Below are 12,277 nucleotides of genomic sequence, written 5' to 3'. Positions count from 1 at the left end.
TCTATGCCAATAAAATGGACAACCTGGAAGAAATGGACAAATTCTTAGAAAGGTATAACCTTCCAAGACTGAACCAGGAAGAAACAGAAAATATGAACAGGCCAATCACAAGCAATGAAATTGAAACTGTGATTAAAAATCTTCCAACAAACAAAAGTCCAGGACCAGATGGCTTCACAGGTGAATTCTATCAAACATTTAGAGAAGAGCTAACACCTATCCTTCTCAAACTCTTCCAAAAAATTACAGAGGAAGGAACACTCCCAAACTCATTCTATGAGGCCACCATCACCCTGATACCAAAACCAGACAAAGACACTACAAAGAAAGAAAATTACAGACCGATATCACTGATGAATATAGATGCAAAAATCCTCAACAAAATGCTAGCAAACAGAATCCAACAACACATTAAAAGGATCATACACCACGATCAAGTGGGATTTATCCCAGGGATGCAAGGATTCTTCAATATACTCAAATCAATCAATGTGATACACCATATTAACAAATTGAAGAAGAAAAACCATATGGTCATCTCAATAGATGCAGAAAAAGCTTTTGACAAAATTCAACACCCATTTATGATAAAAACTCTCCAGAAAGTGGGCATAGAGGGAACCTACCTCAACATAATAAAGGCCATATATGACAAACCCACAGCAAACATCATTCTCAATGGTGAAAAACTGAAAGCATTTCCTATAAGATCAGGAACGAGACTAGGATGTCCACTCTCACCACTATTATTCAACATAGTTCTGGAAGTCTTAGCCACAGCAATCAGAGAAGAAAAAGAAATAAAAGGAATACAAATTGGAAAAGAAGAAGTAAAACTGTCACTGTTTGCGGATGACATGATATTATACATAGAGAATCCTAAAACTGCCACCAGAAAACTGCTAGAGCTAATTAATGAATATGGTAAAGTTGCAGGATACAAAATTAATGCACAGAAATCTCTTGCATTCCTATACACTAATGATGAAAAATCTGAAAGAGAAATTATGGAAACACTCCCATTTACCATTGCAACAAAAAGAATAAAATACCTAGGAATAAACCTACCTAGGGAGACAAAAGACCTGTATGCAGAAAACTATAAGACACTGATGAAAGAAATTAAAGATGATACCAACAGATGGAGAGATATACCATGTTCTTGGATTGGAAGAATCAACATTGTGAAAATGACTATACTACCCAAAGCAATCTACAGATTCAATGCGATCCCTATCAAATTACCAATGGCATTTTTTACAGAACTAGAACAAATCATCTTAAAATTTGTATGGAGACACAAAAGACCCCGAATAGCCAAAGCAGTCTTGAGGGAAAAAAACGGAGCTGGAGGAATCAGACTCCCTGACTTCAGACTATACTACAAAGCTACAGTAATCAAGACAATATGGTACTGGCACAAAAACAGAAACATAGATCAATGGAACAAGATAGAAAGCCCAGAGATAAACCCACGCACCTATGGTCAACTAATCTATGACAAAGGAGGCAAAGATATACAATGGAGAAAAGACAGTCTCTTCAATAAGTGGTGCTGGGAAAACTGGACAGCTACATGTAAAAGAATGAAATTAGAATACTCCCTAACACCATACACAAAAATAAACTCAAAATGGATTCGAGACCTAAATGTAAGACTGGACACTATAAAACTCTTAGAGGAAAACATAGGAAGAACACTCTTTGACATAAATCACAGCAAGATCTTTTTTGATCCACCTCCTAGAGTAATGGAAATAAAAACAAACAAATGGGACCTAATGAAACTTCAAAGCTTTTGCACAGCAAAGGAAACCATAAACAAGACGAAAAGACAACCCTCAGAATGGGAGAAAATATTTGCAAACGAATCAACGGACAAAGGATTAATCTCCAAAATATATAAACAGCTCATTCAGCTCAATATTAAAGAAACAAACACCCCAATCCAAAAATGGGCAGAAGACCTAAATAGACATTTCTCCAAAGAAGACATACAGACGGCCACGAAGCACATGAAAAGATGCTCAACATCACTAATTATTAGAGAAATGCAAATCAAAACTACAATGAGGTATCACCTCACACCAGTTAGAATGGCCATCATCAGAAAATCTACAAACAACAAATGCTGGAGAGGGTGTGGAGAAAAGGGAACCCTCTTGCACTGTTGGTGGGAATGTAAATTGATACAGCCACTATGGAGAACAATATGGAGGTTCCTTAAAAAACTAAAAATAGAATTGCCATATGACCCAGCAATCCCACTACTGGGCATATACCCAGAGAAAACCGTAATTCAAAAAGACACATGCACCCGAATGTTCATTGCAGCACTGTTTACAATAGCCAAGTCATGGAAGCAACCTAAATGCCCATCAACAGACGAATGGATAAAGAAGATGTGGTACATATATACAATGGAATATTACTCAGCCATAAAAAGGAACGAAATTGAGTCATTTGTTGAGACGTGGATGGATCTAGAGACTGTCATACAGAGTGAAGTAAGTCAGAAAGAGAAAAACAAATATCGTATATTAACGCATGTATGTGGAACCTAGAAAAATGGTACAGATGAGCCAGTTTGCAGGGCAGAGGTTGAGACACAGATGTAGAGAATGGACATATGGACACCAAGGGGGGAAAACTGCGGTGGGGTGGGGATGGTGTTGTGCTGAATTGGGCGATTGGGATTGACATGTATACACTGATGTGTATAAAACTGATGCCTAATAACAACCTGCAGTATAAAAAAACAAACAAACAAAACAACTAATACTAAACTTTCATTGGGTTATTTGTATGGAAATATGTTAATATAAATGTTTCAGACATTACATGAAATTTCTAAAAATCTTATATGTTCTGGTATAATGTTATAAGTCATAATCCTAGTTATTACCTTAAAATGTATATCTCAGAAATAACTAATTTTCTTGTCAACTGCCTTGTTATGAACTTTCATCAAATTTTTAACTGTGGTCATTTTTAAGTCTTTTGTCATTTACAGACAGTTCTGTGTGTACTCTGATGCTTTTGCAAATATGTTCCTATAAAAGGGTTTCATCTTTAAGAAATTCATGGAAAAGACTCTGACAAGTACAGGTTTCTGGTAACTGACTGTACTGCTGAACTGAATGAATAAGCATTTTCAGAACTCTAATGAAAATCTGATGAACTCATAAAAGTGCTAACAAAAGATCAAGATGAAAAAAAAATTAATTACATGGGACTGAGTGAACTGATGAGGATGAGTATAATTTTTGTGACTTTCTGTCTGAATTAAAAAAAAAAAATCCAACAAGGACTCAGAGGCAAAGAATATACAAATCAATTTTCACTGCAAAGTAAAGGAGTTGTTACAGTGGAGGATTACTGGACTGAATGTCAATATTATGACATAGTATGAGTGTGTTTCATGTTTGGTAATTGCAATCATTGTTGCTTTTGTTGTGGTCATCCATGTACAATGCTTGGTGTCAGTCTATTTATCTCTTGTAAAAATAAAATACAGTGTGTGTGTGTGTGTGTGTGTGTGAAAAAAAAAAAAAAACTTGGACCAGTGTTTCCCGAAATCTGGTGAAAGAGATCTTACAGCTCATCACCCCACGATCCTCCACGTAGAGAGACAGAGAGGAAAACTGGCAGGCGTGTGCACCTATTAGGTGCCTGTCTGATTCCTCATAACCCACACTGTGGGAGCGGCATTCCATTTGACAGATGAGGAAATCTAGGCTCAGAGAGTTGTACCACAGTCCCGAGCTCACAGAGTGCAGTGGTATGGCTGAGATTTACAGCTGAGGCTGCAGGCTCCACGGGAGCAGGAGCGAGTCTGTCTTCATCACTACGCCAGTGCCCCAGGCCGAGGTGCCCTCAATGTAGGTTGAATAAATGACTCTCTGACCATAAAGCTCAAGCTCCTTCTAGTACTTCCGGGCTGTTATAGAGGAAGGAAGCTAAAAGCAAGTATTTATATAAATGCTGGAACATGAGAAGCCAAGGATATAAAAGGCTCCACCGGGTGAAAGGGGCCTGGGGGAAGGCCTTCTAGAGAAGGTAGACCCAGTGCCTTGGGATGCAGCACATGGTAGATAAGAAAACTGGCAAATGGAAATATGTGTTTCCCTGACCTTTGAGAATAAGCTAAGACTCAGCAGCTGCAACCAGGCAAGGAATATGACAAGGTCTGGGGCAGAGCAGCTCTTACCTGAAGGCTCCCAGGCCATGGGAGAAGATGATCAAGGGGTATCCAGAGTCCTTTGTCTTAAAGGGGCCATTCCAGCTAACAGGCAGGCGACAAGATCCTAGCAGAGACAAGGGCTATAGAATCTCCGGCTGAATGCGAAGGGCAGCCTGGGCACAGGGGTGATGAGGACATGTGGCCCTCCTCGCAGAAGAACCACCTTTTGCCCGAGCAGCCCAGGACAATCAATCACCTATTCTTTCCCCTTTTCTCCCCTAGGGAGCATAAACACAACAGAAAATGGGCAGATAAACCCAAAGGGGAAGTACTGAACAACTTACAGGGTAAGTCCCTGAGATGCCAAGGCAGCGGGTAGAGTTCCTAACAGTGGGGCCTTTGGGGAAAGGGGATGATTCAATGTCATCTGACCCAGAAGAGGGAGGAGCTAGAGAGGCAACTGCAGGAGACAGTATGCTCCTTGGCAGTTAAGAACGTTTCTTTGATCTACACTATAGTTGGCACAGAGTGGAATTAATACGTGCTGGGTAAATGAGCAATAACCACCATCCATGGAACACATTCTATATCCCAAGCACTGCACTAGAGTACATGTCTTACATACGTCCCACACTATAACCCAGCAAAAGTATCAGATATTCAGACACATTTTAAGTAACTTGCCCAAGCCCCACAGTTAGTAAATGATAAAGTCTGGATTCGAATCCAAGACAGTCTAACTCTATAACCAAAGCTCTTATGTACATAATTCTCTCCAACTCTCCATACCACACTGGCTAATGCATGCCCCACTACAAAAGGGCTGGGCAATGCAAACTGTAAGGTACTGTGTCTGCCTTGGGATCTCCTAGGAACATAATCAAGCAGCTGGGAGAGAATCTTACCCACAGCCAGGTTGAACAGCAAAGCCCCCCAGCGCTTATTAAACTTCAGGTAATCAGCCAGGCCAGTGAAGTACTCATAGCGGGGAATCCACAGGGGCTGCTCTGTGGTCTCCTCTGCCTCTTGGCAGGGGTAGAAGAGTCGAAAGAAGCTCCCCTGTAAGGAAGAAAAGAGAGCAGCTGCTCAGAGCAAGAAGCCCAAGCATGGCTAGATTTCCCAACAGACACATTCAGCAGGTGTTTGGGGCACCAGCAAAGCACCAAAACAGGGAAACTCTACCTTCAATTCATATAGCTGAATTTTGTATTCAGAAAATCCAGAAAGAAGCAATTTTATGTTTAGCATACATGCAAGGCTTATGTCATTTCAAACAGCCAACTGTATTTTGAATTACATCTGAGGGGTACTACAATATTCCCAATGCTTGAGATATCAAAAGGTTTAAATCTGGCCCTGAGCCCAGGCCTGGAGGAGTCCTAGGAGCGAGGCATTAGCCCTCATGCTGAATGGGGCGGCACTGGTGGGTCACCCAGGACAATCCTCCAGGCTGGCCCCTGGGAAGCAACAGCAGCACACTCATTTTACACGGGAGTAGGTGAGAGGTTACCAGGAAGTATGTGCCTCTCACAAGGGAGGGGGGAGTTCAAGGGCCAGCACAGAATAACCTAGGAACTGATGGAGGGAAAGTCCCGAACCAAAGTACGAGAGGGAAATAGACAAAGGCAGGAGAGGAAAAGAAGAAGACTGTCTTCCTACCTGGGTCAGAAAGTCAAAGGTCAGTGGCACACAGTCCACTGCTCTTCCTCTCATACACTCAGATTAAGATGAGATCCAAAACCTTTCCAGGATCAGGCATCTGCTCTCAAGACATCTGAGAGCTACCTTTGAAGCTAGAGACCCCATTTCCTCTGAGCCAGAAAAAGAACCCATAATCTCTTGTCTATTGAGATGCTTCTAATTGGAAAGAGGAAGAAAAAGGTCAGGGAAAAGAGACCTAGGGGCTCTACAACCAAATCCAGACCAGCTCTAACTCAGTTTCCCCCCACCTGGAATTGCAGCATCAGACTCACTATCAATAAGTCCTGTGCAGACAGAAGCAGCGGAGGCATGCTGGAGACACTTACCTGGAGACTCTGACCCTCCATCACATCCCCACAGCCTACGAGGTGGGATCCCGTGACAGGCGGAAAGCCCACGGACTGGTTGACCCCCATTTCATCACCAGTTGAACTGAACAACGACTTGGGCCGTGGCTGAACTTGACGGCTAGAGGGTGGAACAAAGAAGAGCCTCTTGCTGGTTTCCTCTCAGCTTCCTGTTGCTTATTTGTGTCATCTGCCACCCCTATCCACTCCTCCTTATCACCCCTCCTTCCCGCCGGTGACTCAGTCAATCTTCCACATCATCCACTTTGCAACACTGCCTTTACTAAGGTTTAGGGGCTGCTTTTTCTGTTGTTGGTGGTGGAGAGGTAAGGAGATGGTCATGAAAAGGAAAGAGAGCCTCCATACTCCTCAAAACCCACTAACAAGTGTTTATTCAGCACCGATTATGTGCCCAGCACAGCAGTAACTGCTGCACAGACTATAACACAGACCTCATGAAGCTAAGAACAACAATAACTACTACCATCAATTATTTACTCTGTGTCAGCACTGAACTAAGCTTTTTACATACGTTGCGTCATTTCATTCTCTCAATAACTGTCTGAGGGTGAGACCCTGTTTTACAGATGAGGAAACTAAGGCATGAAGAGGTTGAATAACCTTCCCAAGTCACACTGCTTCTAGGTGGCAAACTCGGGTCTGTCTAATCCAGACCTGAGCTCCTAACCCTCACTGATCCTGCTCATGGGGAGACTCAGTTACACATATACAAAATCACTGACCGAAACTATTAACTATAAAGGCACTTATGCTGGGCCTTGAAATATGAGGAAGATTTTAGAGGCAGGGGAGAAGAAGGAAAGCATTTCTAGAAAGGACATAATGTAAGAGCAGAAAGGGGCAGAAATACGGAAGAGTATAATGTGGGCAGGAGATCAAACAGGAGCCTTCAACATGGCAGGTGTGCATGCTCTGACTAGAAAACATTCCGTAACTTGGCTGCTTCTTAAATTGGGGTTAATGCCACTGCTCTCCGTCCCTCTTCAATCACATCATCTCAGCAGCATCACGCTTACTCTGTGCCAGGAACTACACCAAGTGCTTTACGTACATATATTATTTAATTAAATCCTTAGAACAATCCTCTGGGATATGTATTGTTATCTCATCTTACAGATAAGGAAACTGATGCTTAATAAAGTTAGGTAATTTACCCAAGAACATACAGCTAGCAGAGCCAGAATTTGATCATGGGCAGTGTGGCTGTGACAGTGGAGAATGTGATCAAACTTCTTGATATCCACTCTATCCTGCCCTCCTACACAGAAGCCTTGTGATTTGGGTGGGGCTGATACCTCACTAACTTCTAGAGTTGGGCCAATCATCCCTTGGTATCCCCGTCAGTATCCGGATGAAGAGTGGGCTCATGACATAAGTTGGTCCAACCAGAGTAAAGCCCAGGACTTTGGTTTGATGGTTGAGGGTGGAAAAGTTCTTTCTTGTTTTGAGCTAGAGTGATGTGCGGATATGAAGCCTTGAACTGTTGCAGCCACTCTGCTACCTTTTGGATGAAGCTACTTGTGGAGGATGGCAGAGCTGAGAGGATCATAGAGAAATACAGTCATATTTGTGAAGACTTTAAGAATCTCTGGATTAGATTGTACCTGAAACCTGACCCAGTCCTAGACCTTCTAGTTACAAGAACCAATAAATCCCCTTTTTTATTTAAACCAACTGGGTTTAGATTCTATTGCTTGAACCAAAAGCACCTAAACAGAAACACTGAGTCCTGAGCCACATTTTCAGTCATTACATTATTCTGCTTTCTTTAAGATGCTCTGGGATGGATCAGAAAGTTCAGGTCAAAGCATGCCTGGGCAAGAAGAGAACTTAGAGATCATTTCTCCTCACAATTATCCTCTGCACCACCACCCCCCTCAGCCCAGTATATAAATGAGCTTTACTGATGAAGAAATCAAGGTTAAGAGGTTATGAGAGCTGCTCAAGAGGTTAAGTGAGCTGCTCAAGGTCACCAGAACTATTATTACACATAGATCTCCTCATTGCCAACTTCCAATTGTCTGATCTAATGGAAAACCCCAGACAACCAATAATACTAATGCCATTCTATTTAACTTTGGAAGATAATAAGTGATATTCTTTCTACTACAGACTTCTTCATTTTGTTTCTCTGAAGCAAATTTAAAAATAAACCTAATTCATTTTAAAAAGAAGCCCCTGATGCAGTCAGTGGACTATTCAGCCAAAAGGAAGCTGAACATGTGCTGCTTAGTCTCAGATCCTGACCTTTTCCCCTTGAGGGCAAACGTACAGAGGACCCACGGCGGGTGGGGAGGGGGCACAGGACATGGCACCCACATGACAATGAAGCAGCGGCAAGTTCTCACTGCCATAAAAGTGGGTCAGACAAAATACTGTGGGAGTTCCAAGAAGAAAGAGAGCTCCTTTAGCTTGGAAGTGGAGGGCAGGGGAAGATGGGAAGATTGACTTTCGAGTAGAAGAATGTGTGAGCAAAGGCACAGAGGTGAGAAAGCACACTTGAGAAACCTCGAGAAGTTCGTGATGGATGCAAGGTGAGAAAGGAGGATGTGACCAGATTTGGAGGGTAGCAGTCCCTCAAGTGCTAGGCTAAGGCGTTGGAATCTACTCTGGAAATGAGGTCGTGCACATGGGAGATATAAAGTCTGAAAGACCCAAGTTTGAGGCCCAGCTCCTTCGCTGCCTAGCTTTCTTACCTTGGGCAAGTTACCTGATCTCTCTAAGCCTGATTCCCCATCTGTACAATGGGAATGCTACCCATCCTCATAAGGTTGCTATGCAGATAAAATGAAATAATGCATTTAAAGCACCTAGTGTAGTACCTGGCTCTTAGGAAGTATCCAGGAAATATTTGTTGATTGTGTGAAAAGTAGAAACAATAGGATCTGGCAACTAAGTGGATCTGGGGAGTTATGGGAGAGGGAAGAGCCAAAGACGAGTCAGGTTTCAAGACTCGGTGACCAGAATGATAGTAACTTCTTATAGGAAGAGATGTTGGTCTTAACCCGAACAGAGAACACTACGTGAGATAGGAATCGGGATGAGGGCACTTGAGAACAACCAAACAGAAGGGGAGCAGAACTCTCTGGCAGTCCTGGAAAGTTTCTGGGAAGGTCATCAACTAAATTAAATTTGGAAATAAATAAAAACTAAAGAAGCTAATTGACCAGAGTGAGGCTAACATGAAAATGAATCTGCATTCCCTGGGCTCATACTGACTGATGCACAAGTAGAATGGGAAGATGGGAAAATCCAATCTGACTTGCAAATTTTGCCTAAGAAACATCCACACCGAGCATCCAGAGTCATTTCTAATAAATGCCATGGAATTCTCCAAGGAAATCAGCCCAGGTGTCTCTACCTTCTTTGGCTCACCTTATCTAAACAATTCGCGGTGGTGCCTGCCTAAAGGCCTCTCTACCCATCCAAACCTGTCCCAACCATCAAAGCCCAGTGAAATCTCTGGTCCTCTGTGAAGCTTTCCAAGTCCTTCCAACCTTCCCTCCTCTCAACTCTGAGTACTCTCTGCCTCCCTCACCTGATAACCAATCACAGGCTGCCTCAGGACAGCTCTTTAATTATTACGTATTCTAGCAGTTTTCAATCAGTAACTTGCCTCCAATAAGTGGTCCAAGTAGAATCTAGATCAGAAGTTCCTGAATCTCTTATCACAATCAACTGGAAAACTTTTCAAAAATATAGGTTTTAGGGCCCCCATTGCCAGAGGTCAATTAGTTTATAAAGCTTCCCAAGCTTTCTGATCCCCAAGGTTCAAGAACCTCTGGTCCAGATGGTACCCAGGATTTTTCTTTTATTCAGACGTGTGCATGCAGCAAATATTTACTGAGTGTATATGGTATTCCAGTCCACCATTTTCATATTAATGAAATGATAATGACTGTGATACCACTTGGTTTAATCCCCATGGCCACCTAGAAGCATGTTTCTGCCAGTTACTAGGCTTAATGCAGTGCCCTGCACATAACTGGTCTCAATAGTCAGTTTATCCAATGAATGCTATTTAATTTTTTACACATGTATGCCTTATCTCTTCAGATATGCTACAGAGGGAGGCAGTGTTTTACATTTCTTTGGAGTCCAAACCATCTATCCTCATGCTTTCTCCACATAGTAGGGACCCCAAAAATGCTTCCTTTATTTGGCTTTGATTTAAACCCTCTCAATTCTTTAATCTCTGTCTTTTTGATCTAAAAATTAGGCTATATGGTATAGTGGGGGAAAAAAGGCTTTGGTGACAGTCTGAACTCCACTTCCATCACTTAATTGGCTGTGTGACCTTGAGCAAGGTCCTTCAATTCTAAGCCTCTGATAACTTCTCCACATGATAGTAATAATAAATCACTCATGAAGTTGCTGATGAGGATTAAATGAATGTATGTAAAGCACCTGACATATAGAAGGCACTAAAACCATAACAAACTACATGACCTCTCTCAGCCTAAGTTCCCTATAAGTAAAATGAGGACACTTCATAAGTGAAAATTAATAAGAAAAGTGATATTGCCTAGGGCCTGGTACATTTTAAGTGCTCATAAAATGCTAGGAATTAATTAACAATGCTATGGCTCTCTTTCCTCATACCCAGGTAAGCTTTTTTTTTTTTTTCCAGGATTTTTGTGGTTTTCTGGATTAAACCCTTTGACAAAATGGTTTCTTTCCTCCTGGCCTTTTCGAGTCTGAGACACCACTCCCAAAACCAGCGTCTACTAAACAGGCCCAGAAGAGCCCAGAGGGAACGGATAGGGCTTACACTGCAGCTGTCCATCTCCTGCTGGGGCCCCGTTTCCAGTGTTCAGGGACCACCCTTCTGCCAGCTGTGTGGACTTTTCATCACTGGCTATTTCAGGACAGAGTCCAAGACAAGCACTTCTCTGGGGTTTCCTTCCAGACAAAGCTCTCTGGAGTCTTAAAGCTCATTAGTCTGTGGTCTCTGGGGAAGTGAGGAACTAACATCCTGCTCTCAGAGAATGGAGACACCAAGTGCTCAAGGGGCAAGTTTGAGCAACAAGGGGACAGAGCTATAAAAGGAGCCAAGAGTTTTTCAGAGCATTAATAATTATAGTAAAAATAATCTCTCGCTTGTGGAGGCTTTACAGTTTATAAAGCACTTTCACACGTATTAGCTTATTGGCTCCACAACACTGCCTAGAGCTAAGACGGAGAGAGCAACTGTCATCTCCATTTCGTATTATAGGTTGGCCAAAAAGTTCGTTCAGGTTTTCCGTACCATCTTTCGTAAAAATCCGAACGAACTTTTTGGCCAACTCAACAATCGCTGAAGAGAGTGAGTCCCAGAGAGGCTGTATGATCTGCCCAGGGTCACAGAGCGAGAGAGCTGCAGAGCTGGAATAAAACACAGGTCTGCTGACTTCCAGTCCTGGGCACTTCCGTGGATTGTGAAGAAGGAATGGTGACCCTTCTTTCACTAGTATGAAAACCAGGAAACTGAGGGTAAGAGTGAAGCACATAAAAAGTGTGGAGCACAAAGAAGGCCACGTTTCAGAGAGGTGATGCCGTGGGCTCGGGGTGGGGCTGTGGGCTCCGAACGAGAGAGCTCACCGTGGGATTCCAGGGGCGCCGGAAGTGAAAGCGCAAGATGATAGTGGGAGAATAAAGGGTGAGGGCGGATATTGGAGGTGTCTCAGTAGGAAACAGAAAAGATAAAAGACTAATGTGGATTAGTCTGGGATTGAGACGAGAAGCCCCCTCAAACCGGGCTGGAATGCGAGCAAGTCTGCAGACCCCTCAGTCCAGAATAGAAGCTTTCTCCAATCAAACTTACCCAGTCAAGTTGACCTCTCAGAAGCAACCCAAATGGTCAACTCGAAGGAAACGGGAAACTGCCCAGGAGCCAATGGCCCTTTGGTAGTTGTAGTTTCCAGAACTCGAAATTAGCGCTTAAAAGCATTTCCCGCCTCTCTGTCCGGAACTATAACTTCCGAGGTGCACCGCGCAAGATGGCACATTACGACCCGCCCCCCAGGACTACAATTCCCAGAGTTCT

General features: G+C 42.8%; 1 protein-coding gene across 6 annotated transcripts in view; it reads right to left on the bottom strand.

Annotated features, from left to right (window-relative positions):
- Nucleotides 1-12,277, bottom strand: part of PAFAH2 (platelet activating factor acetylhydrolase 2) — a 45,983-nt gene extending 33,706 nt beyond the window's left edge. For 2 of the 6 annotated variants that reach the window (XM_082366836.1, XM_082366837.1), the window contains exons 1-4: nucleotides 12,056-12,271; nucleotides 6,211-6,352; nucleotides 5,089-5,242; nucleotides 4,211-4,307 (exon numbers count right to left, since the gene is read on the bottom strand). In XM_082366836.1, coding sequence (XP_082222962.1) covers nucleotides 4,211-4,307; nucleotides 5,089-5,242; nucleotides 6,211-6,300 — 341 coding nt within the window. In that variant the 5' untranslated portion in view covers nucleotides 6,301-6,352; nucleotides 12,056-12,271. Of the gene's footprint in view, nucleotides 1-4,210; nucleotides 4,308-5,088; nucleotides 5,243-6,210; nucleotides 6,353-12,055 lie in introns of all 6 variants that reach the window. The other 4 variants (XM_082366838.1, XM_082366834.1, XM_082366835.1 and 1 more) reach the window with 4 other exon arrangements.

This window comes from Balaenoptera borealis, assembly GCF_965194805.1.
Source record: "Balaenoptera borealis genome assembly, chromosome: 1".
NCBI classification, from domain to species: Eukaryota; Metazoa; Chordata; class Mammalia; order Artiodactyla; family Balaenopteridae; genus Balaenoptera; species Balaenoptera borealis.
The sequence above is the reverse complement of the archived record's forward strand: the minus strand, read 5'-3'. Positions and strand labels throughout refer to the sequence as shown.